We start from the raw sequence: 26,262 nt of genomic DNA on the forward strand, positions 1-26,262 counted from the left end.
AGAGGGAAAAATTATAATTCAACATTTACTCATTTAAATTGCATTAACAACTAGTGTATATTTATACAACCACTGTATTATAGTGTGATATACAATGCAGTGTGTATACAGTGCAATGTACACACAATGTTTTACTCTTGAGTATACTCTTTCAATGACAAATATATGTCCAAAATGCATTATTTAGAAATGGAAGAGAGCATTGTTTAGAAATGGAAGATTACTGTGATGATTTTATATTTTTTGTATTTCCCCTCATTTCCGAAGACTTATCTAGGAGTCAGATTCACATTTGAAAATTTTCTTCATCCTTCTGTCTTTTTGGATTGAGTGTGTCATTCTCCGTGAAGAAACTGCATGTTTACTGAAATATCTCTCGTTCAACGCTGAACTGGGATTAATAAATTCAGGATTATAGTCTAATCTCACTGCTATGGCACCATGAAAAAAAAAAACAATCACGGACTAGTACATACTAAATTACCAAGGTAATCATAGAGAACATTAACATGGAGCATGTCTCTGAAAGTAGTGTCACTGAAAATACCGAATGAAGGGATACCTCTTCCTTACTGTAAACAAGAGACTGTGTCATTGAAAGTTCTTGAATCAATTTAGAATTATAGTCTCAATATTACTTTGTAAAGGTGTCTGTTCAGCTTTGGTGAAATAGTGAGTGCTAGCCAAGGTGTGACTTTGTTTAATGGTGTTTAATCCTCAAAGCCAGCCTCTCCCTCCTGCACTGAGAAAGTACGTATTGCATGTCTCACTGCCTTATGACAATGTTTGTTATTTGTCTGGGATAGTACAGAGGATAGCACTTCAATACTGCATCATTTGCCACTAATGACGTAATCGACCTTACATATGTTCAATCAGAGCCAACGTAATGTGTCAGAGCAGAAATGAGAGAATGTACCTAATCGCAAAGGCCGCATGCGTGTTATATCTGCGGAAAGATCAGAATGTAATCTCGCTGCAGGTCCACAACCTTGATGGAGCTGTTTGTAGTTCTGATGAGAGTGTGTTTTTTTCTGCTGTTCTAGAATCCTGACTGAGAATTAGTTCCCCGGAATGTATTTCTGCATTTCCAGAACACTTGTGGAGCTGTAGCTCTGGCTGAAGTGTAGTATCTGTGCAAATCAACAACACTGGTGAAGCTGTAGTTTTGACGGGATTTGGACAGATGATGACATAATAGAGGAATTTAGATTGTTGCTAAAATCACTGTGATGATCAAAGGGAAATAAATGTCTGTGTATGGAATCTTATAATGTGGTGTTAGGAAAGACTTGTTCATCCGTCCTTCATGGTGGAAGCATCCCATACGGTTTAAGAATAATTTCCAAGTGTAAATTTTAACATAGCATTGCAGGATTGAATTCCTTTGACTTTATTTTCACAGTGTTCTGTATTTAATGGCACATTATTATCATGAATTTGCCATTCTTAGCTTATTTTGCTGCATTTATACTCTATTGTGTGGTGTGAGGGTTAGAATAGTGGCTATGAGTCGCAGCCCAGACAACAGCAGGGAGTCGTCCCGTGGGCCTTCGATATTGATTTCTCATCGATGTGCTCTTATTCCACTGCGGAAAACCAATTCCTTATAGTGTAGATTCAGCTTATGCTTTTTTCATACTCTCTCCCTTTCTCCTTCTCTGTTACATATACACATACACCCACACACACACACACACACACACCCACGCACACACTAAAGGCACAGAAACATGAGTGAGAGCGTGCGCAGGTCTGTGTGTCTTCGTGTGCACACGTGTGTGCCTGTGCGCTGTGTTACAGAAGCCCTTCAGATACAGGACGGATGGAGGACGACGAGTGTTGAGTCTGCTCTGCTTGGAGCACGTTTTTCCGGTTGGCTGGCCTCGTCGGCTCCCTGTGAAAGATGCATAAGGGGAGCAGCTGTGGGATGGGTCCGCCGTGCTCCTAGGTGTCCTAAATGAGTTTAAAATGGCTCCAGCCCTGGCTTCCTGTCCCCACGAGACAGCACAGGTCCTCATTAACCCTGCCTGCTACATGGACAGGCTGCCCTGGCAGGCCTCGACCGGAGAGGGGAATGTAGATCGGGATGGAATCGAGCAGCTATTTCGGGACAGTCTGACTCATTTTCCCCCAAAAGACAGAAGCATAGAAACGTCATAGAAACATGATGGAAAATTCTACCATCCGTTAGCTTTAGCACAGAAACTCAACACATCAGAAAATCTAGCATATCTACCCATCTTTTACATGTGTTTTTGTAAATGTTATCCTTCTTTTATTCAGACTGGATAGAGTGGTGAGTATGTCTCAACCCTTTAACTGCTGAGCTGCTATGAGCAAGACCAAGACTGGGATGTCTGTGTTAATTCCCAAATTATTTCCAAAAATCATTTGAAAATAATATTCCCAGACAATTTTACCAAAACGACTCTCTGTGCGTTTATTTCAAATGAAATGGGTTTTAATGATGTGTAGAGAACAGCATGGGAGGTTTTGAGAGTGGGGACTCACTGTTACCAAACAAATTGCCCAACTGGAAATATGACCTTCATACTACAGTGCTGCCGTTAGAGCAGTGCACACCAGCAGATGCTTGCTAAAGGTCATTTTGTGCACTGAAACAAATAAGAAGCTCTTGGCAGATTTGGAAAAAAAATGTACTGGGGACTGGTCTTTCTCATCGCAAGGCCTTTTGAATTGTTGCTTAGTGATGTAACTCGCCAGTGGTCAATAAGAGGTCATCCGTAGAGGAATGACCAGAGACCGCTTGGTGTTCAGTGCCCAGACCGGCATGTGCTCTGCGGTGAGTGGGTGGATGGGGTCGAGCTTTAACCACTTCCATTCTTAAATCCTCAACATCTGTCCAGAACTGCCAGGCAGGCAACAATCTGGCCAGCATAGTAACAGCAGGCATATAAGCAGTTTTTATTTCTGCTGCACATCACTGACTTGCGCAACAGGGGGCAGTGTACAGAGCCCTGCTTTTTCACTTCAGCAAGGTAGCAGTAAAAAAAGCACTCTGCTTTTAATCTAATTATTTTTAACTTAATAAATATCAGTCCGTGTAATTTGTCAGTGGTATAAAACTTAAAGTCACCTTGTGTGATGCCACTGGCTGAGTGGCCATAAATAGTGTGATGCCATTACCTTAAAGACATGCAGTCTTTGCAGCTGCTAACTAGAAATGGATGCTTGAATCCGTGTCGTCATGGCAACATCACCGCCATTTATGCGAGCCCCTAAAAGTTTGTAGTCATTTCATTAAAGCATTCAAATGTGAAGGCGAGCTCATTGTGATTTAGGAGAGCAATAAAGTTAGGACTGAGATGATATATTTAGTTTGGCCGAGCCGTTCCACACAGCCTCTGGGGGGATCGAGCATTACACAATAATTATCATCAGCATCGCCGGTAATGTTAGCAGCTGAATAATATTTCCCTCAATACGAGGCCTGGCAGTGTGTCGAGCTCGACCTTTGAAGCTGCCAGGCTTCTTCCTCTGGCTTGCACCCTGCTGAGGAAGCTAATATGGGGGTAGCTGTCTTATGCATTTTGACGCGCACACCCCTGTCCATTTGATTTAGATTTAATTGAGTGATAAGGCCCTGTGGCTCAAACGTCGGCCACGTGTTCGCAAACTGATACGCTTCCATTCTTGAGTCTGTTCACAGTGCCCCTCTGAAGCCCCAGACAATGGAGGAGCCATTAGGTGTAGAAAGTGTACTGAGCCTCATTCCCCCATAGTATAAACAGCTTTGAGAGCTCTAGATGCCTCCTCTCTGGGCCATATGCTTCATCACAGATTAGAGATATTTGTTGCGTGCTCAGACCAGGGGATTACACCTCCAGTGCTGTTGTAGCAAAGGGAAATTGAAGCAAAATCTTCTTTGAATGGAACGGCGGTGGCCGGATGGGGGTGGGTGGGTGTTGAGGCATGGTGAACACGTTAACGTTTGAGTGAATGAGTGAGGGAGCGAGTGAGTAAGTGAGCAAGTGAAGGTTATGTTTGGTTTGTGTCACTAATGGTGTTTGTCAAGCCAAGCTTATTTAATATCATGCTAACTGACCGTGGAGACCAATAGAGAGTGACATAGGCTCCCATTAGGGTTCTTAATTGGCAAACAGTTCCGGGAAAAAATGTAATTGAAAGAGACGGGAGCAAATAGCCTGTAGTTTTACATCACGGAGAAATCAATTGTAATTGATGGACTCCTTTTTGAAATGAAGGCTTTACTTTAATGATATGTATACCCTAAGATACTGGTTCTGCTCTTTATAACAAAGAGGATAGATCTGTGACAAAACCGCGGCCGGGGGTAGATTGCATTGGATGGTTCACCTTATAGATGAGGGGTTTTCCAGCCTTGGTCATGGAGGACAGCTGACCTGCAGGGCTACTTGAACATAGTCCTGGACAGCACCTGTTAGGCCTCTCAAAATTAACCTCATGCATTCCCGAAATGGGAGATGAAGGGAAGATTTTGAATTGGGTGGTTCTGTGAAGCTCTTAACTGTGACACTGTGGTTAAATGAATCCAGAGCAGGACACGGAGGGACATGTTTAACCTTTTTGGATGCAGTCTGGGTACTAAATTTCAGTGTCACAGCAGCAGTGGGCGGGACGTAGACGTGCCGCTCATTTACAAAAGGGGATCGGGTTTCAGCTCTGAGAGAGCAGTTGCAGTGGCATCTGGGGTGTGGCCGAATCTACTTTCACCAGTGGTAATGGAGTAGACGCTGCCCCCGATCACATGATAGCCACTGCCCCCGCTGCCTGGCAGAATCACAGCTGCTCCTGTCCCTCAAATTCCCCAGGAACGAGCCCCCTCCCCTCCCCTTGTCATGCTAGACGTGCCGGGTGTATGCATGCAATGGCTTGTTATATCCGTGTGCGTATGGCTGTGTCTGCATGCTCAATGGCATGCTTGATGGCTCTCCCCTCGGCCCCTCCTCACCTCCATGTCTGTCCCCGGCTCTGCTACCCAATTACTCCAGTTCTTACATGAGTCAGTGAAGCTGACATAATGAGACTACTATACACTTATTGTTCCGTTCTAAGATAATATTAGAAAGAGAAAATGCCTTATTTAGAAAACGCCGGAGGTCCTTCGATTTTGCTGAAAATTGCAAATCATTTAAGCATTTAAGCTGGTAGTATGCTAAAACGTGAACGCCCAGATGGAACAAAGCCGCAAGGAGAAGTATGCGCTTCCTACTTTATAGGAAGATTGTATAGCACCTTAATTAACAGGTTGGTTATTGTTTTGTTATAGATGTAAAAAAAAAATTAAACCTCTTCATTGTCTCAATGAATCATTGCACTGCACTCTGTGTTGATTAATGGCCCAATCGAGAGAAGTCTGAAGCCATTTCAGTTTTCATCTCGGTTCAACCTTTGTCTCGTCTTCTTCCTCCTCTTGTCAGTGGCCATTTGGCTGATCTCAGTGCAGTTTGTTTATGGTGCATGAGACATATTCCAGCGAGTGAGAAACATTTGGGCGAACAGTGCCACCATTGTCTGTGGGAGTACAATGGCCGGTCATGTGTTAGTTCCTCCATTGGGCAGAGTGAATAATGGGGACATTTACCTCCATGAATCTCTCATCACACACTTTCTGGTGTTTTCTGCAGGGCAGGGGGCGTTCAGAGTGTCTGGACTCAAGCCCGAGCGGTCATTTCATTTGTAAAGACCGAGGCAGTTTTGCATTTTAATGGCACCATATTAATGCATCCTTCCTTCTGAATATGGAGTGTTCGGTCTTTGAATCAGGAGATCCTGCTCTGTAAATAATGGAATCCTTAAATGACCGAAAGACAAAGTGGTGTCACCAAAATACACACCCGGTTGTCTCTGTGTATAGGGGCCTGCAAAGTATATGAATTGTGTGTCATTGACTCCAACAGGCCCAGGCAAATCAATGTGTAAAAAAAAAAAAAAAGGTCTGTCTCACTGTGTATTGGTTTCCAGCCTCATCCAATCAATACAGAGAGCTGAAGGACAGACTGTGAGACAGGACTGATCATGTTCCACCAGATGTTAACTGTATCAGTATTTGTTTATTTGTTAGGTGTAAGATAATTATGTGCAAGATTTGGCTTGTGTTATGTTTCTGCATGTAAAAATGGGACTCTCGTTTCTTTGTAGGGTAGATTTTTACAAAATGTATATGCAATGAGAAAAAAAACCCTTTTGATCTCTATCACACTAAAACATGTGAGTTTTTAAAGCTGGGCAGTGGCAGTAAGAGCTGAGCTAAGATGAAGACCTATTCTCCACAAGTTTCTAAACACCAACAGAAGATGTTTGACCGTGACCTGACTGGGGGTCACAGTGTCTTAAAAAGGAAACCCTTCCCGGGGGATTACAAACAAAGACACGCAAACTGCGTTGCTCTCATGCGCACCCTTGAGGCCCTCCCGGGAGAAACCCTTTGGGGTTGCCATGGGAAACGCAGCCAGCCTCTGCCGTGTGGGGGCGCTCTGGAGTAGCCGGGCACCGGAGGGGAACGCTGCCCCGTCGCCGTGGCACCCCGCGTTGGGCGGACGACCCTGCATTCCCATGCATAGCTGGGCTGGTGGGTGTAAAAATAGCCCGGCTGGAGCCTGAATTAGCGAGGGGAGTGTGTCCACGGCGGCAGTCACTGGTGTTCCCAGGCGGCGGAGGGGAACAGAACGGGGTGGCGGGTAGTTTGATGGACTCGGGCAGGTTGGATTGGACCCGGCGCAGACTCTGAGTGCGGCAGTCTCTGCCATCCTGTGGATCTGGGTCGAGAGGAGGTTTGGGGGGGGTGGGGGACAGCCGGTGGATGAGGTTGGATCGTTGGAACTGACAGACGTGGGTGGCACGGGGCTTTTTTTTTTTTAATGACGCTTTGAGGCTTTGAGCTCGTCGTTAGTTGTTGCCATGGGCAATGCGGCGATGTGTAAGGCTTGTGGGTCGCACAGGGGTGCAAAAGCCAATGGGAGTCAGCCCAACTTGGACAACCAGCCGGACTGCTACACCGATCCACAGCAGCAAACAGAAGCCCTGGTAAGAGTTCAGGGATGCTTTTCTGTCGGCTGCTGGAATGACTGGTTGTTCTGTGCTCTGCTTTGGAGATGTAGATATAGAGATGGAGGTGAGATACCATTCCCCATGTAGCTCTGTGATTCCAAGACTTCCCTGCCAGCATCATTGTTATATTGTCACTGCTCTCCACGGAAAGTAATAGAGTCCCTTTGATAGCAGTTTTCTGTTTATGTCTGTAATCAGGCCACCCACATGTTGTGCATTGAATTTGGCTTTGGCTTTTTGTTGAGGGTGGGGTGGGTGTTGTTTTTCCCCCACAGTCCTGGGCAGCACACCAGAAGGAACAGATTCACACAATCTTATGTTACACCTGTAGTGCTTTGACTCAGATCTTGTGTCGGTGCCTTGCCCACTTGAGCTTAATCCCCAACCCCAAAGCTTTTTTTCTACAGCTTTTGACTGGTCCTGCCAATCACCTGTCCCTTGATTTGATTTGATTGGAGGGAAGCGGGGCAGGTCATGCTCTATTACAGTGAATTTAAATGGCAGAAACAGAGAGCAAAATGCAGGGTTACAGGACTTTGATTGTAGGGACGCTGCCGGCAGCGACTGCCATCTCAGGGGAGGTTATGCTGGGTTCAGATGAATTGTTTGTTGGACTCCTGCAACATCCAGAGGAGCTGTAGCTGTAGCTAAAACGATTCTCATGATGTGTGTCTGTGTCAGTGCGTCTGTGTGTATGTGCGGGTATGTGTTCGCATGTGTGTGTGCGTGTGTAGCTGTGTGTGTGTGAACCTGGTCATCTTAAGGCAATGGGCTTTTTGAAGTCTGTTGGACACAGGTGCCAAGGTAAGCTGTAATTGGCAGGCTGTGCAAAGACATTGGGACTTTTGCAGCCCAAAGAAATCATTACTTGGCATAGACGCACAGCACTTTCAGACAAGGGGAGGTTACAGGAGAGCATTCAGTTATCAGGACCTGTAGCTACCAGGGATTCTCCATGCAGAAACAATGTCATTATTGCTCCCTCTTTCAGAGGTCCCTCTGCATTACATCCTCCTAGGGCATTTTTAACCTCTGACAGCTGTGTGATGGAACAGGAAGATGTTATAGTTGAGTGGAAAATGATTGCTGGGGTCTGTGAAAGACACGCGAAGGCCTGCACATCCTCTTAGATGTTGAAGTAGTTATTGAGCTGCTGCAGACGGGCGTCTGCGGGCATCTGCGTGTGTGATTATGTGTGTGTTTGTGTGTGTTCCCAATGCGTGCACATCCATCCCTGTCTGTTTGTGTTACTCCCGCATGCGTCCTGGGACAGGCATGGGTAAGACCCGTGCCAGTTAGATGCCCTAAGTGGGGTCTAATCTCTGAAGGCTGCCTGCTGTTTAAATTTGGATGATACTGAGGGGGGGGTGATAAGGCCTGGCCCACAGCCTCATCAGAGATGCCTACTTGGACTGGACCTTTGCCCCCCCCCCCTTTGCTGTCCTGCTGTGTTGCTGACTATAGAGTTATTTCTGGTTTCTGCCCCTTTGACGATTTTTTTTTCCTTCCTCAAAGCTCATGGAAAACGCTTGTGTCCTTCTGGATAAGGCGCATATCAGAAAAACTCTTTGGCACATTGCTGTGTAAACTCTTTCTGATCCATTGGCGGCTGGTTAGATTTCTTTCTTTTTTTTTGTTCGTGTTTGTGATGACGCTTCTCATTCCAGATGCAATCTGGTGCCACTCTGTCAAACATCCAGGAAAAGAAGATTGCTCTGAGCGCAGTATAAAATTAGCCCCTCTGATGAAGTTTGTCTTCGCCACCGATTGCTGTGCTCAAATTAAAGCACAGGGAGTTTATCAGAGGTTCAGTTTATCTGAAGGGCAGGTTTCCATTGGGTTCTAAGCTGAGAACCTGTGAATGGAACATAATGATGGAGGTGGTGAGACTTACAGTGATGCAATCTGTGGAGGGCATTGTGACATCATGGATAGGAACCTTTGTTGTAATCATGCATGTCTCAGGTTGAAACCTGAATGGGGAACTAGTGCTGTATCCTTCAACAAAGTACTTAACCTGAATTGCTTCAATGACTGATATCCTGTTGATGGATCGTCCTTAATAAGAGCGTATGCTGTGCATGTAAACAATGGAAAATACCAATTGGAGGGCCTGAGAGCTAAGGGGCACATTCAGCCGAGGCATATCGGTGTTTGTTGTGGCAACATAACAGAAGCTGTGTGACCAGCATTGCACATCATGTATCTGCTCCACCACTCAGATGGAGGCTCATGGAACCGGAGAAGGGGTCAGCACTGGCTGGTGGTGATGCCTGTTTCCCATAAATCATTGCCAGATTAGATTCTGGGTCTGTGTGAAAACGGACACCGATGCTCGATGGGTTCGGAGACGGTCCCCGCCCTTGTGCGCGGAGGCGTGAATCACGTGAATTCCCACACGGGCTCAGCGGGGGAACGGCAGCCTTGTGACGCAGGTACGAGTATGCAAAGGGAGAGACTGAAATTTGGCACGGATGAGAGTGCGTTCCTCTCCTCAGCACCAGCTGTCCGATGTAAACCGCCGCTGCGTTTTACAGAACAGGGCAGACACTGCGGACACCACATGCGGTGGGCAGATATCTGACACTCTGTGCTGTTGTGGTACACGCTGTTCTGTGAGCCAGTGTACGAGGATGCGGCTGTGCGCGGCCTGTGTGTGAAATTCGTCCAGGAGCCATGGATCACATTGTTCCTGAGAGTGAGGCTCTCAGAGAGCTGAAGGACATCTGCATTGCCCCTGGTGATGAGTCATTGTAAAGGCTGGGTGTTAAAGATGAGTGTTTAAGTGGGTCTGTGTAGTGATATACACAGCGATATACACATGATACACACACACACATACACACACACACACGCACACACACACAGAGGCTGCCAGACAGTGCCCTCACTAAAAGAGACAAATGTGTGGAGTACCCTCAGGACTTGTTGGGAGTGTGAATCTAGCCAATGAGAGGCTTCCTCCTGCTTCCGATGACTATGGGGCACAAGAGAGCGAGTGACAGAGAGAGAGAGAGAGATAGAGAGAGAAGGGTCCTGCAGGACTTCAGAGATATTTAGAGCTGCCTGTCTCTGTCCTACAGGCCCTGTCGTCGTGGTTACAGGGAAGGGCAGGCCTGTGCGTCTCCATGGTTACAGGGAGGGGTGAGGATGTGCCTGGTTTTCGCTGCAGGTTGCATTATTTATAAATCACTGTTTTATGCAACAGGGATTGACTCTCTGCTCTTAGTTAAAAAGAAGCCCCTTGGCTCTGATATTTTCATATTTTCAGCATGCTATACAGTTACGGGTGAATTGCTAGATGGTAACACAGTGAGCCGAGCTTTGGAAGGACAGAACCTTACCTACCTTAATGCAAATTTTGCTATCTAATGTAGTTGGCACAGGCTTGGAAAACCTCACAAATATGTCACCGCTGAGTGTGGAGAGGAATGACCTGAGTGCATTCAGGTTGAAGCAAACCCACAAAGAGCTGCTCTGGAACAGCACTGGAACAGCAAGGCTGTGCATTTCTATATGATGCTGAGAAAACAGGGTCTCAGTCAAAGGCTGAAGTAAAGTATCTGATAAAGACTGAACATATGCTGCAGATGGGTGTTTTACTGTATACTGTCTGTAGATTGTCTGTACACAGCAACTGTATAAAGATTTTACAATTCCTGTGAAGGACTTGGATTTGGTTGATCCGTGCGTATGACTGCACTCTGTGTAGATGGCAGTGTGTATGACTGTTCAGTCCAGCGTAACCCATCTCTGGGTTCATGTAATGACCAGACTGCAGCAAGCTGGTTGCCTTTACTTCAGTCTGGGTGCGGAACCATGCAAGGCAAGCATTAATATTTCAGTCAGAAATCCTGAATTCAGAAAACACAGCCCTTATTGTGCGTTTGTGTGAAAGATGCAGGTACAGCGTGCAAATACCTTTGGTTCTGGCCTTGGAGTGTCATCCACCAGCAGCCACCGCCCCACCCCACCCCCTGGCTCCCCTTAAGGATAAAACACTGATACCCAGAATGTCTAACTGCCAGCTGGGCTACAGGGTATAAACAGAGTGGGTGAGTGGCTGTCACCAGCCCCTGTCAGACCAAGCCAAAGAGCAGGTGGAACTAGGGAACTGCAAACACAGCAGCAAGCACGGTATGTTTTACTGCTACTGGGTTAGGTCAAATACGGCGTCTTGTGTGCCCCTGAGAGGGAATCGATACCTGGCTTTAGGTGACTGGATGTGGAGGTCATCAGCTGACAGTGAGGATGCTTACCGCTGCCTAGCAACCTAGAGAGGTCCCTTTGTGACCTGTCTTTACCCCATGTCTGTCCTTCAGCATCTGTCTGTTTGTCTGTCTGTCTGTCTACCTGTGCCTCAGCTATTTTCTCTCTGGGTATTGTTAAGCCATTATCGCAGTCAGTATAAATCCGTTGAATTTAATTTTCAGGACCTTGGCAATCGAAAGACTGTAAAATTACTGCTATTACAAAGCTGTCAAGTTGCGCTCATGCCTGTAGTCATTGTGAAGTCCTGTCAGTCATGCACCATGTGTATCCTACCCTGTAATCTTCTGTGTTTTTCTCATAGCTCTTAAAAAGCATGGCTATATATATTACTGGAGTAAAGGGAAGGGTAACTTCTCACTCTGAGATTAACCATTACATTCCATGAAATCACCCCTGTTAAATACAGATATTGTTATGATGCAATTGTCATGAAACAGCCAGAGTCTCCACGGTGGAGTTCCTCATATTGCAGTACTTTTTGTTTGTCTCTCCACTGTGTGTGTGTGTGTATATATCTGTGTGTGGGTGTATGGCAGGGTGGGGGTGGGGGGGGATGGGAGCTAGTAAAACTATTTATGTAGGAATTTAAGAACAATCAGACATTTTCCACCTAAATGTGAGATGTTTTGCATAAAGCTCTCATTTGTCAGACTTCCGTGTTGTTATAAATACTCTTCGTGTTACTTCACAGATTGCAACGGGATAATAAAAAATATTCAGCATAATTTAGCTCCAAAGTTATTAGAGGAATCTGTGGGATGTTATCTGACTGCAGCTCTTGTGTAAATGATGCTATTGTGCAATCTAGCACAACGCACATATTGTCTCCCCTTACTGGACACACATGCTACATTACTGTTTTCTACGTGGACAGACAAACAGGACTTTGCCCAACCCCCCACCCCACCCCACTCCCCCACTGTTCAAATCAACAACCCCTTGTGCCCCCCCCCCCCCAACACACACACACACGCACACACACACACACACACACCCTCCATTCCGTGTCTGGAGGGAGAGACAGGCGTCATTGTTTTTAAATGCCAGAGACTGTGGTGGGTGACTTCTGAGTGACGCTGTGAGATTTTGCGCACGCGTGTGGAATTGATTGACCCGAGCGAGCAGATTGGTTCAGCAGGGGCTGTTGCTCCGCCCACCTCCCCTGCCCCATGTTGAGTGGCAGGTGACCCCTGACAGACTGCTCTCGCTGTCCCTCCCGATGGATGGAGTGGACGTCGTGAGGGAAGCCATCTATGCGAAACAAAGCCCCTCCTCTCTTGCAGATGCGGGGCTAAGGAGAAAGAATTTAAACACCCTGGAGGCCAAAAAATGACTACAATGTTTTTTGTTTTTACTTACATCATCCATAGCTGTAGAATAGAATTGCTGCGTAGTAATTCAGAGCAGTATTTGTCAGAACAGTGTTACCTCCCCATTCAAATTCTAGTGACATGCGTGCATGGAGAGAAAGATGAAAAGGAAGCATATTCTCTGATGGTCTCTGTCTGTCCCACGGACCCTGTGTGCGCGTGTGTGTGCATGTGTGCGTGTGTGTATGTGTGTGTGTGATCAGAATAAACGGAGTCACAAGGATGCACAGCGTTTCCCAAAGGACTCCTGTCACCTCAGAGCTCAGCCCCGTCCCCCTCCCTCCACACCGAGCCGTACTGCAGTACCAGCAGGAAGTGCTCCAGCTGGCCACGCCCCCGAAGATGCAGTGCGGAGCTCGGCTCTTAGCCCTGCCGCTCCTCGCTATGTGATTGGCTACGCCTCTCCCTCTCCACCACTCTCCCTTGCCCCCCCCCCCACCTCCCCCCGCTCATCTTCTGGAGCTGCAGGGAGAGGCTGCTTGCTTTGTCAGGCGCGATTGCAGTGCAGTTTCCTCTCACTCTGTAGTGCTGCAGATCGCTGCGTCAGGCCTGACTGAAGCGCGGTGTTCGTCTGTAGCGTCGTCAGACCACTGCAGCTGGGAATTTAGCGCTATGGGGGAGAAAGAAAATCTGGTCTAGATGTACTGGCATTTTAAGTTGATTGATTTTACGTTAAATGATTTTGCAGATGTACAATGGTGAACTGTGCATGCATGTGTATACTGAATATGTGTGTATTACATATCATGTTAACAGAAAGACATACTACCCATTGCTGTAGATGTACAGAGCAAAAGAATTCCATTATATCATTTACACCTGACACAAATGGCAGTGAGAAGAGTGAAGCAGTCACCAATAATGCTGGCAAAGACAATTTTGCATTCCATTGTTGTTTATGACTGACAGCAGGGTAAATGTAGAGGTGTATGATTGCAGTGTGGTTTTAGGATCAACGCAGCATGCTGAAATAATATCTGTCATGTCAGATCCCCTAAGTGTGAGGAGACAACTTCTGAAATTGGCAATATTGGGTTCAGTTGCGCTAATGTACATAACTTGCGCTGAAGAAGGATATTCTGTTGGTCATTTAGAAGGAGTCAGGATCATGTCACCAGTGGCACACAGTAGACTGGGAAGTGAGAAGGGCTAAATGTCGCTATTGCCTGCAAACTTTTAGGGCAGTCCTTTGGGGCTCCCAGCTTAGCACCGCAACCTGCTTTAGCTCAGAAACAGGACCTGAAACTTCCAGAACAAAAACACATGTACTAAGCTGATTTTCCGGGTCCAGAACCATCCCCAGCCCAGAGCTGGAGAAGCTGTGGCCTGAATTCGGACTGCGAAGGCCGGTCCCGCGTGGCTCCTCTGCTGCCAGGCCCCGCTGTAGGCACACAGCTGGCTGTGTCTGGGGCTGGCAGGCAACGAGCCAAGGGCAATGATATCGCTGTCTCCCTCCTCTGAGTGCGTGCTAGCGTGTCTTTAAATCTCTGCCGCAGACAACTCTCAAATTCCCACATAAACGACTCGCCTCGTTCTCCCATGGGCGCGCAATGCTCAGGCACAAAGGAGTGCCTTGTTATGGCAATGATTACTGGTAGAGTGTCTTACTTTTGCCTGCCTTATATAATCGCTGCTGCAAGGTACAGGTACAGAACAGATTCAGAACTCTGTGATCCAGAGGCGTATGGCCTGAAAGTGACTGCACTCTGCTGGCCTGCTTTAGGACACACCTGTGCCTCCAGGGCCCTTCCCCATCCTTAAGCTCCACCCCCCTTTTCCCATCATCCTGAGCAGGCAGGATACAGCCTGCTGTTTCAGCATCTAACACGTCGCAACATTGCTGCAACATTTCTGTCATCAGCTGGTTTTAATGCTTTTTCAGAGCTAGCATCATCAGCATGACTATAAGCAAATGTCAGCATCTCATTTTACTTTCTCTGCTTCCTGGTTTAATACTGCAGGCACTTTTTTGTGATTTATACATTTCAGAAAGTTAAAAAAAAGGGCCAGAGCAGTAAGGCAAACACATGCTTCTTAATGGGTTTTTAATGGCCTATTTTGTTATCACAGTTTTGTTGCTGTTGATTATACCAGATGTTATGACTTAAACCATACTACAAGGCTGTAGTACTTCATATACATGTAGGATGTTTGTGCTGTTTTTTCTTTGTGAGAGTGCTGATAAAAATGGATGAATTTCCAAAAACAAATGGTGGCAGATGTTTTTTTTTTTGAAGAAAAAGGGTAAACAGTAATTTTGAGATTGGTTGGTATTTAAAATTTTTACTGGATTTCTTTTCAGAGATATGGAATACCTTATGTTCTTATACTTACAGACCTAATTGCTCTAACATTGCTCTAACGTTCTATCATCCTCTCTCTCTCTTTTCAGTCTGACAGCAACACCAGCTTCCTGCGTGCAGCGAGGGCAGGAAACATCGACAAGGTGTTGGAGTACCTGAAGGGGGGCGTGGACATCAGCACCTGTAACCAGGTGAGAGCCCGGGATCCCTCCCAAACACACAGCTCACCTGCTTTCTGCAGTGCTGAACATGTGCTGTTGGTGTGATGTGTTTGCCAGCTTAAGCCTGAATGTGACTTAGTTTAGGTTAATAATATTTGTTTCACCCGATCTCACTTCCACCATGTACACATGCAGACACACACATACACGCACACACACATACATGTACACACGCAGACGCATGGCATATAGAGGACATAATTAAATGAACAGCTGATGGATATTTGTGGCTACTTCACACGCAAGCAGACCTGCAATACGTGTTAAAAATCTGTTGGAGTTTCCGTGTTTTCTCTGTAAGCCCAGTTACGTAATCCCGATTCCCAGTGTTTATTAAGGCCGTCACAGGCGAATGGCGATCATTTCAAACCAAGCACGAGAGCGGCGGGGATCAGCTGTGAGGTTCTGGGCCGTGACGCAGGCGGTCGTGCCCCCGGATCATCGTATTTACATCACACTCCATGTTTACTGGCTGCCGTTTGGGCAGCAGTCGCCTGAGTCGTGCTGAACGCGGCCCCGCTGCCAGCGCATTATGTCAATAACTTGCATGGCTGGTCTCCCGGCCAGGGTGGTCCCAGGAGTGCAGCCTGTTACGCCTGTTACGCGTGTGTGAGCGCCACGTAGAGCGTGTTACTGCGTAACATGTCTGCGTGAATGACTCACAGAGGATGTGTCCTCTTTTTTGAGGGGGGTATACATTTAGGCTGCTTCCCTTAAACTGTGGTCATTGCTGGGTTGGAGGTGGGCAGTGAGCATGTTAAATAGCGAGTTGTCTCCACAACAGCTCCAGCGAGCCACCCTCAAAACACATCAGGCCAGCATGACATTATCTGTACTTGGGTATGACAAACGTTTCTCCAATGGAGTGGAATTACTGTGCCTTATCTCTGTAACAGGCATTGCTGTGGGCTCCTGTTGGTCACAAACTTCAGCACTGATTCATGTGTGGAATTATGGCTCCACACTGTCTGGGCATTCATGGCTAAGATTGTGTGCTTCTGCTTGCCTTTTTATTTTTATTTTTTATTTTTAATGGTAACTGCTTTGGGGCCAAGATTTGACAATAGCTCACTTTTCAAAGGTCAGTCAGTCAAAGGTGACAGCTATTCTGTCAAATATCCAGCTATTAGCTGTCCGTGCACATTGAATTTATGAAATGCATCAGTGACCTGTCATAATGGCATGCAGATTTGCAGACAAGTAAGCCCCCAGACAGTTAATGTAATGAATAGTCTGACTTCACTATTTTTAGTCCTCCAGAACTGCATTATTTTTCTATTGCGATAGTCTGCATATTTCATTCAGATGGACTCCTGCTCCCTCAGGAAGGTATTATGAAAGAGCACATTGCATTTCCTTTATTTTCATATAATTGTGCTCGTAATTCTATCTGCAGTGTAAATTGAAGCACAAAAATAGCCACTTAGAGGCTTTTCGCATATGGCATTTGAATCCTGGCCCATCAGCTGCTGATGTGGCCTAGGTGTGAAAAAAGTTGTGAAAATGTAATTTGGTTCCACGTGCTGGTTAAGTGCTGTCTGTTTGCTGCCCTTGACATGCCTCACATAGTTTCCATATTAAACTGCAATTCCCAGCATGCACATATGCTGCTCACAATTGCGTAACTCCTACGAGCAGTCGGCTCAGTGAAGACAGATTGTTTATTTTGCTTGGGATGGAACTGCCAAAAGTCAAAAATATTTTCTATCATATGCACCAGCTCTAGGTCACATTATAACCTCTCACAGCCAGTTCTAAATGTCTGTAACTGTAAGCTAGTTCAACAGTGTGCAGTTACAAATACCCTTATTCCTTCAATTAAAATAAAATGCACATTAGAAATTATGTGCATTACATCTGCAGAGATCCTGTCAGTTATCGTTTTTGACATGAAGCTTTGTAGTTTAGCAGAAACACATTGGTTTTGGTCAAGGTGGGCAATAGGAGTTATGTTTTATGGCTATTATTGTGAATACTGATGGATTCATTGGAGAATGTCAAATGTAACTCAGTGTTCTCAAAAGGAGCGTGGACTACAGCATTCCTGTGCTCAATGGTTTTTGCTGCAGAATTAATTTGCTAGTTCACCTCTTTGGGAGAGGGCTGGAATTTGAATGCCTCCATTTTGCTGGGGTGTCACATTTGGCACACTGTCTGCATGTGTGTGAAACAGGCGCGTTCTGCGAATTATGCTCTGTGGTTTTCATTATGCCTCACAATATTACAGTTCATTTGTTGCTATGCAGTTTCCATAATGCCATCGATGCTTCGTGGCATAAAAGAAAATAAGATTTGTTTGAACATAATCTGGTAACATCTGGTGCCGAATGCATGCCATAGCTGTTAATCTGGTGTGGAATATTTTCAGAAAGATGAATCAATCCGGTAAGAAAAAAAATGCAATAGATTTGGTCTAACATGAATTATAAAATATGTAAGGCTCCATGCACATACATCACTAGAATTTGAATGGAGTGGTAATTACAGTCCTTAAATCACTGTCTTTAAATTCTGTCAAGTTCTGGGGCATTTATGAACATCCAGCCACGGTTGGTTGCGGATGTAAAGGCAGTCGGTGACTTTGCTTCAAAGGTGCTTTTCCACTGGAATTCTGTGCTCCGCTCACAGCACAGGAAGGATGTGCTCTTTATCGTATCCATCTGGCTCCTGAAGTAAATGTTTACAGCATCTGATATTACATTATTGCCATTTAGCAGACACTCTTATCCAAAGTGACTTACATTTTATCCATTTATACAGCTTGATATCAAGGCAACTGTGGGTTACATACCTTGCCCAAGGGTACAACAGCAGTGAACCTGTGGAGAATCAAACCAGCAACCTTTTGGTTACAGGCCTTGCTCCTTACCCCTGTGCCACACTGCTACCCCATGTGTGGATGTGTTGTTCTAATAATCTGTGTCAGTTGTGAAAAATACAAGGAAGGAATTGGCATCACAAAAATAATGATTTTTGAGAAGGATTAAGAAACAACTGTAGGAGATCAGATCTCTCCTTTGCGGAAGAAGGAGAGAACTCTCAACGCGGAGATTACATCCAGAGAGCAGCAACGACAATGGCAGATTTTTAAAAGTAGGCACGACTTAAAATTCACAGTTGTTCTTGCAGATTACGATCTGTGTCCCGCAGCATTCAAAGGCCTGTTCACAGTCCACAGAGGGGTGTGCTGCAAGGGCATGCGTCACTGGGCAGAGCAGGATTCAACCAGCTGTTTGCATGGTGTACAATGAGCCATGAAAGTCAGTGGTCCTTGTATGCACAGGGAAAGCCCACACATAGTAAATGCTGGAGAAGAAACCCTACTGTAAATAGCCAATGAGGCTGGGCCTAACAGTGGAGCTAAGAATAGACCGCAGACACAAGCAGATACAACGCATCAGGCCACGGCTGAAGCAGATATATCCCATGATCCTTTGCGATGCTCTTTCATTAATTACCAGACAGGAGGAAGGCCTCGTTGCGAAGGCACAGAATGAATACAGTCGTGGCAGCGCATTAGTGGTATTGATTTCCCCCTCTCTCTTTTTATTTAACCGACCTGAGTTCTTTATCAAATACTCCCCCGCCCATACTTTTCAGTTCCAGTAGGGAATCGATCAGGGACGGAGAAAATTGATCAGAGGTTTGGTTTGGATCTTTTCCTCTGCTTCCGTCATTTATTTATTTATTTTCAAGGCACAATTCCGCATTCATCCCATTCACTCGTTCCATTTGTGAGAGTCGGCTTCTTAAAAATGGGCCCATCTTGTAGACCCACACCATGCTTGTCTCTGTCTTCTGCCTACTGCGGGAAACTTTATTTTGAATTAATCCACAAGCTGTCATCAGACACAAGCAAATGATACCACTGATTAAAAAAAACACCCTCAAACTGTACCCGTGTTACCATAAATCCAGATCAAATTATCCTCAAAATCACTCCATGATTTATGTGAAGCTCAACAGAATTTTCATGATATTCTTTATATATGGCAGTGAGCAGTTTACACTAATGTGACTGTGCTTAGGATGTAGTGTGGCTCGGAGGAAGCTACTGCTGCTGCTGCTCTAAGATTCAAAATAGCGCAACATGTGCTGCTGCATTTTGAGCCCGTGGAACTATCCCAAGCCTGGATATGAATGGAAGTCTGACTGGACAGTCTGACACTCCATGTTAGCCTGTCCAAAGGCGACAGTAAATACTAGACTACAAGCATGTAAAGAAAAGTACATACTACGCCCATTACACTCTTACAGGTAACATACAGTAGGCTACTAGACTCACATGGCTTAAATACATCTGTATGCAGTGCTGAACAAAAGTCAGTGGTCACAAGGATCCCCACAGGTTTAAAGAAAGTACACCTGCCCTGTATGGTCTTAAAGACCTCCTGAAGGCAATTTACATTTGGCCACTACGGTATTAATTACAATACACATTAGTAGTAAAGACCATACATGCTAGACCATTTCAGACTTAAAGGTAGTATGGGCCACCACAGACCTAACGAAAACAGACACAAGACAACTGTATTTTTGAAGACAGCATGCACTGGGTCACTCAGTTCTTAAAGACAGATTGCTCTAGTCTAGGCCACCCTGGTATACACTAGACCACTGTGGCATTATAGACAGTACATACAGTACATACCACAGTGGTCTTAAATGAAATAACAGCATGTACAGCACTAGCAGTGAAAGGCTAATCTGTACTCTTGCTCGTTTTCCCTTTCTCATACCCCAGCTGCATGCCACCCTGGAGGTCTCTGAAAGCCGATAGGGTGCGAATAGGTCTGCCTTGGTTCAGAATGATTTACAGGAGTCACAAGACTTGTTAGGAAGAGGATTGGGTATCTCTCTCGCTCTCTCTCTCTCTCTCTCTCTCCCTCCCTCTTTTTCTCTCTCTCTTCCCCTCTTTCTCTCTTAATCTTGAAGATACTGGTTGTAACCAGCTGTGTGGCTTTGACCATCTGGCCAGTCAAAATGTGTGTCTAAACAGCATATCTGCCTGATGGCAGTATAAGGAATGGCCAGCTGGTGCCAGTAAGCCTAGTGGCAGCAGGGTAGGGCAGGGGTGGGGGGGTAGGGTGTTAGCACCAAAGTAATCAAATAAAATGAAGAATGAGGAGCTCAGGTGACATTTAACTTGCTCCATTAGCCATCAGTGGATAATTAATCATTGTTGTGAGAATTAACAGACTGTGAGATGACAGGAATATCTGAGACATGTCACAATGGCAGAACTAAGAGCTCCCAATCAGCTCAACCCCTCCCCCCCCAGTATCTTAATCCGTATGGTCTCTTCCGCTGCCCTCCCCTGGAATCTGTGATGGTAGACTCCTGGTCTTCACACAGTTACAAGGCCCAGTGGCCTGTCAGGTTCTGAGCGGTCAGAGAAGGCGATGTGTCCCGTGGTGACAGGACTGGAAGTGATTGGATTTCGGTGTACGTATGGATGGTACACAGCTGGCCTGCATTTTTTGTCGGGTTTGACAATGCAGGCAGCAAGAACTATGCTAAAATAAGGAGGGTAGTATGGTCTAGAAAGTTAAAAAAAAACTGTGAGGCAATAATGTGATCCATGGAATGTCTACCCCCATCTCGTGTATACAGTACCGCATGTACATCACAACAGTCCTGTCTATTCCTTTCAGTCTCTCACAGGCCCGGTGCTATTCTGAGCTCCTTTCATCAGGAAGCAGTTTTTCCTAGAGAGCTCTATAACAAGGTCTGTGCAGCAATGGTGTGGAGGAGCGTTTATGTTCTACAGTCTCCAACGTGATTAAAAGAGCTCTCTGCTTCGTGGCACAACACATTTTGGCCTGTAGGGGGCGCATATCAGTGATGGCTGTGGTCATCAACCCTTCTCTCTTTAAAGGACGTTTAGATCTGATGAAGAGTGCAAAGCAAACGCAAAAGGGGTTCTTAAAGTTGTTGTTTGCTTTGAAAACCAGCTGCTGTTGTTTTATGCATGGCCTGATGGGGGGGAAAAGAGTCTCGCAACAAAGGAAGTTAAAAGCTTACAGACAAAATGCTGATCAGCCCACAGTAGTTGACACTGTTGCCTACAGTAGCTGACTATTTGTCCCAAAGTCTCCATGACATATTATATTAGTTACTCCATTGACTTAGACACCCATCAACATGGTTCAGAGCATCTACCTTGGTTGCTTGTAGCCCTTTAAATGTCAACATTCAGTTCACTCCGGACTGTCCTGTTAAGCGTGAAGTGGTTATTTGGCTGAACTTTTCGGGTTTCTTTTCGAGGGCGTGCAGGCACTGGGGAAGCGCTCCTGACTTTCCTACGAGCCCTCCTGGAAGGGGTCTGACTCAGCAGAACAGGGGGCCAATGTTTACGCCCCGTCCAAGTTCACACAGGACCCTGTGGATGAGATAACGAGTCTGGCGGGTCTGGGTTTGAGGAGGCTGCCAACAGGCGTGCCAAAGTTTGAGCTGTTTGACAGGGCATGCCATCAGAGGTTACCATGGTGAGCTAAGAGACCTGGCCTAGAAAAAGCGGTGATTTTCTCAGGTTCAGACTTCTGCTTGACATGCTTGTAAACCTCCAGGCCCATGTCAAGCTGTTTGTAAGTGCTGGGACTATTAATGTCTCATACACAGATGAGCAGGGCAAACATTCAGTATCTATATAAAATTAATGTTATATATGAAATTAAGTTATTAATTTTTAAAATAAAATAATTTAATACTCATATTAAATTAATTTAATACGAGTAATGGCTCATATTAACATGTGTTTATGTGTTTTTCATCTGTCATTCTTACTACTACTACTATGAATAATAATAATAGTAATAATAATAATAATAATACATCAGTTCAAAACTAATAACAATAGCTCTCATATAGACCACATTTAATAAAGTGTTGGTGTCCCATATGGTAATATCTGCAGAGGAGGTAAATTTTCTGCTTTCTTAACACTTTTCCACTTGAGTTCCTTTTTCTGATTCTGAGCTGAGGTCGGCGCTTTACTTTGAAAGCACACCTGATGGGTGAGTGGGACATGAGGGAGGGATGGATATCAGCGCTACGACCTTCTGTGGAATAGCACTGTGCAGAGTTCAGCAGGGACGATAAAGTAATGGCAAAACCAGAACATGAAAACGCACTCAAGGTTCATGCTGCAATGTTGGGCAAAACAAACTGAACAGATATTGTTATTTTTGAGGTAAAAAAAAGTCATTTCTGCTCTATTCCGCTACTCTGGCCCCTGTTCAGATATGTGTCTTGCCCGCTCTCGCCAGTGCAAACCATGACAGTGATGTTTTTTTCAGATACAGGACATTGCATTTCCTGCAATACAAGAAGTACCTCTATTCACTGTCTTCTATCTATATTGCATGACATATGGTCCCTTTACCCCTGTATTGTAGAGGCTAAAGTAACACTGTGTATTTGACACCCCATTAAAAATAGGTAAATAACTCATTTTTCTCCTTGTCTACTTGAGTCAGTAGTGGTTACTGACCAGGCTATTTCCATGATCCAGCACCCGCACAATTTCTGTTTCCTCTGCATAGTTTTAATGATTTCCGATGTAGAGAAAAAAAAAACCCACTCTCATTTCATTGATCGTGATAGCTTCCTCCAGACCCACAACCTGATTATCTCTAAGCGCATTTCGGGGCGCAGGAACTGGCCGGGCCCCGCTTGCGTGACAGAGCGAGCGCGTATGTGGGGCAGGCTGGCGGTGCGTAACAGAGATGGATGTGCACAATCAGCGATCGTAATTCCCTGAGGTCGGTACGAGAGCCATTACAGCACCACGCTGCGGGGGAAAGAGAACAGGTTGACCCCCCCCGTGACTGCATGACAGACTCATCCAGTTATCTCTCTCTTCCACGGGAAGTTTTTGTGCAAAGTGCCACTGTCTTGCTTGCCTATCCCTCTCTCTCTCTCTCTCTCTCTCTCCCTCTCTTTATACCCCCACTCCATCTCTCTCTCTGTCTCCCTCTTTCTCTCCATCTTTCTGGTGACATATGCTGCAGCCCTTCCATTTTATGACATCATTGAGATGTCTTTGTGATGCTACCTCGTGGAGTGTTGCAGTGTTGTAGTATAGTGTCACGCCCTGGCTGGTGATTTTATTGCCTTGAATGGTTGCCACAAATGCCAAGTAAAACCTGTATTTCACCCAGCGTGCAGTTCTGCAAAGACAACAGAAGAGATATTACTGTCTCTCCCTGCCCTTTGGAGGCTGACCTGTTTGTCCCCTTGTCTTTGCTTGACCTGGTGAAATTGAGATGGTGGCAGATCCAAAGTGCTGTCCTCTAGTCTGTAAGGGATGGTGTTACAGTCTATTCCAAAACCATGTGAGATTAATTGGTTGGGAAATAAAGACAGGAAAGTTAAAACAGCTGCATATTACCCATATTGGTTTCACATTTATTATGCTGGTTGTCTTTTCCAGATAGCCCTTTTCCTCATACCTGTGTAATCTGGGAGACCAGTTTAGTGGCCATCCATAGTGGCCAACCACAGTGAAATTAGATTATCGACTGACTCCTTTAAAAAAAAAAAGAAAATCAAATGCACGTCATGGTGGAAGCATTGAATTAGTGCAGGCGTATGTACAGGATTTCTTTTTTCCTGGGGCACAGAGTGTGATATTGGACTCTTTATTTCACCCTGTTGTCCTGCAATCTTTTCTGGTCTCTTCAGGCCTTTCAATAGGAAGGAAGGGAGGAATCTGCCTGTGGGTGGGGCATTAACAGTGTGAGAGGAGGGGAAGAGGGAGGGGATAGGGGCGGAGCCTGCGAGACTGTCAGGGGGAGGGGCCAAGGGTGGGGCATTAGCAGTATGAGAGAGCTGGAAGGGGTGAGAAGGGAGGGGCAGGGGTGGAGCATTAACAGTGTGAGAGAGGTAGAGGTGGCACTAAGGGCAAGGCATTATCACTGAGAGAGCAGGGAGGGGGGAGAAGAGAGGGGCTGGGGGCGGGGCCCTGCACAGACTGGGGGTGGAGACCTCAGACTGGAGCCTGGTCCTCTCAGCTCCTTGCTGTTACATTAGCACATGATTCATTGGTAAGCTGGTGTGTGTAAAAATAGACTTGGAAAGGACTGATCTGTCATAACTGTTTTTCACAGGAGCATTGAAGGAGTGTTGCAGTTAGCAGGCAAACATAATATATGGTGTGTGTGCGTGTGTACATACTAGGATGATGAGGCTGTTTGTGTGTGTATATGTGTGCGTGGGGGGAGTGGTGGAAGCATGGAGTATATTTGTGGGGAGGTAGGTGTATTTTATGGTGTAGTTTGTGTGATATATACAGTGTATTATGTTCATTTTTTGTGTGAACGTGTTTTGTGTGTGTGTCTTTATGACAATATTCTTTGTGTTTGTCCTATAATAGCTGGGGATATTGGTCATTTTTAGCTGAACAGGAAACCTGAAGGTGGTACATTCCGAGCAGGCATTGATCAGATCTGTGTTCCCTTGTACCAGAGTTTTGGAATGAAATGGCAAATGCTTGAGCACCACATCCCCCCTGTAATCCTTTGGGAGAGATATTAAAAATTAATCTTTATGGGCTTAGTTGGTTTCTTTGGTTATTTATTTATTGCAGTGGCAGGAGAAAAACATAAACATTCTGATTTAAAAATAGGATTCATAGATTTTGTGCAGCCAGATAACTCCATTCCAAGCAAAAACCACATGTATTACTGATAAGAATTTAAATTGATTTTTGATGATTTTTAAATATTTTGCCTGGCTGCAATTCACAAGTAGTCTTACATTGTCCCACATATGGTATTTGCATGTTCCTGGTTTGCAGAGAATATATTAATTAATTTTGATGGACCGAACATCAGTCACAATTACCTGGCCTTGTTATTCTGTAAGGTTTTTTGCATTCCTTATAAAATATCATGCAGTTTGGTCTGTCTGGCTTGAGGGTGTAGTCTACTTCTCTGTAGTTTTTTGTTTCCATACATAGATTAATCATTCTCTAAACACTAGTGATATGACACTCAAGCTGGAAGGTTGAATGGGAACTCTTAATGAATCGAATCTGATGCCTTTCATCCCTGATAAATAGGTTTTTGTGCAGCTGACCTTGTTAATATCACCGAATGCTATGCAGCCTTCAGGCCTTTGCACCATGATGGTGCAGAATTCCGACGCCAGCTTTCCTTTGATATTCAAACGGGTCACAAATTTTCATGTCAGCTGTGTCAAAGCCAGTGCATGCCGGAACGGACAAGGAGTTACTAACAAATTGCTTCTCTCTCCGCTGTTTTTGTAAGCAGTGCGACAGGCCTCTTTTCAGGGTTCTGACCTGCACTTTTCTCTCCTATTCTTCCAGAATGGGCTCAATGCATTACACCTGGCAGCCAAGGAGGGGCATGTGGACCTGGTCCAGGAGCTGCTGGACAGGGGCGCTGCAGTGGACTCATCCACTAAGGTACCCCCGCCTGCCGAGCTGGAGGGTAGCAGGGGGGTGGGAGAGGGCTGGAGGTTTGTAGCATGCAGGGGATTTGGGGTAGACCAGGGTTGAGGAGGGTAGTGGTAGGAAAGTCGGGGTAAATAGACAGGTAGAAATAGCTGAGCCCTGTTTGTATCATCCCTTCGAAACCCCAAAATGCATGTGAGTTACTTCTCACTCCCTATGCCCACACAGAACAGTACCTTCTTCACCACTGACTAGCCACATCATAGAGACCCTTCACGATAATCTACATGGCAGAAGACGTGTTGCTGTGTCAATTTTTTGAAATTATGCGCAGTTTTACAAAAATAGCTGGCCCTGCAATTTCTGCTGGAGGTCCCCTGCTGCTTCTGAAATCATTCTGAGGAGCAGAGTGATGCTGGCACACCTGCATCTGACATCAATATGAAAGGAGTGAGCAAGGAAAACCCTGCGGAGATTAAGGTCGCAGTAATAATGTCACACTGACACTGGCAGCAGCAAGGTCTGTAAATTATGACCGAAGAAATAGGAGGCTATTTTAAGCCTACACTTACCAGCCGTACTACGGAGGCATGCAATTATGCCACACTACCCAAAGCCAAGAG

The 26,262-nt window shown here is 45.5% G+C and overlaps 1 protein-coding gene across 1 annotated transcript in view; it reads left to right on the forward strand.

The window, feature by feature from the left end:
* Positions 1–26,262, forward strand: part of ank2b (ankyrin 2b, neuronal) — a 99,807-nt gene that overhangs the window by 7,374 nt on the left and 66,171 nt on the right. The window contains exons 2-3 of the mRNA XM_036550766.1: positions 15,091–15,192; positions 25,553–25,651. Coding sequence (XP_036406659.1) covers positions 15,091–15,192; positions 25,553–25,651 — 201 coding nt within the window. The remainder of the gene's footprint in view (positions 1–15,090; positions 15,193–25,552; positions 25,652–26,262) is intronic.

Source organism: Megalops cyprinoides, chromosome 18 (assembly GCF_013368585.1).
Source record: "Megalops cyprinoides isolate fMegCyp1 chromosome 18, fMegCyp1.pri, whole genome shotgun sequence".
Classification (NCBI taxonomy): domain Eukaryota; kingdom Metazoa; phylum Chordata; class Actinopteri; order Elopiformes; family Megalopidae; genus Megalops; species Megalops cyprinoides.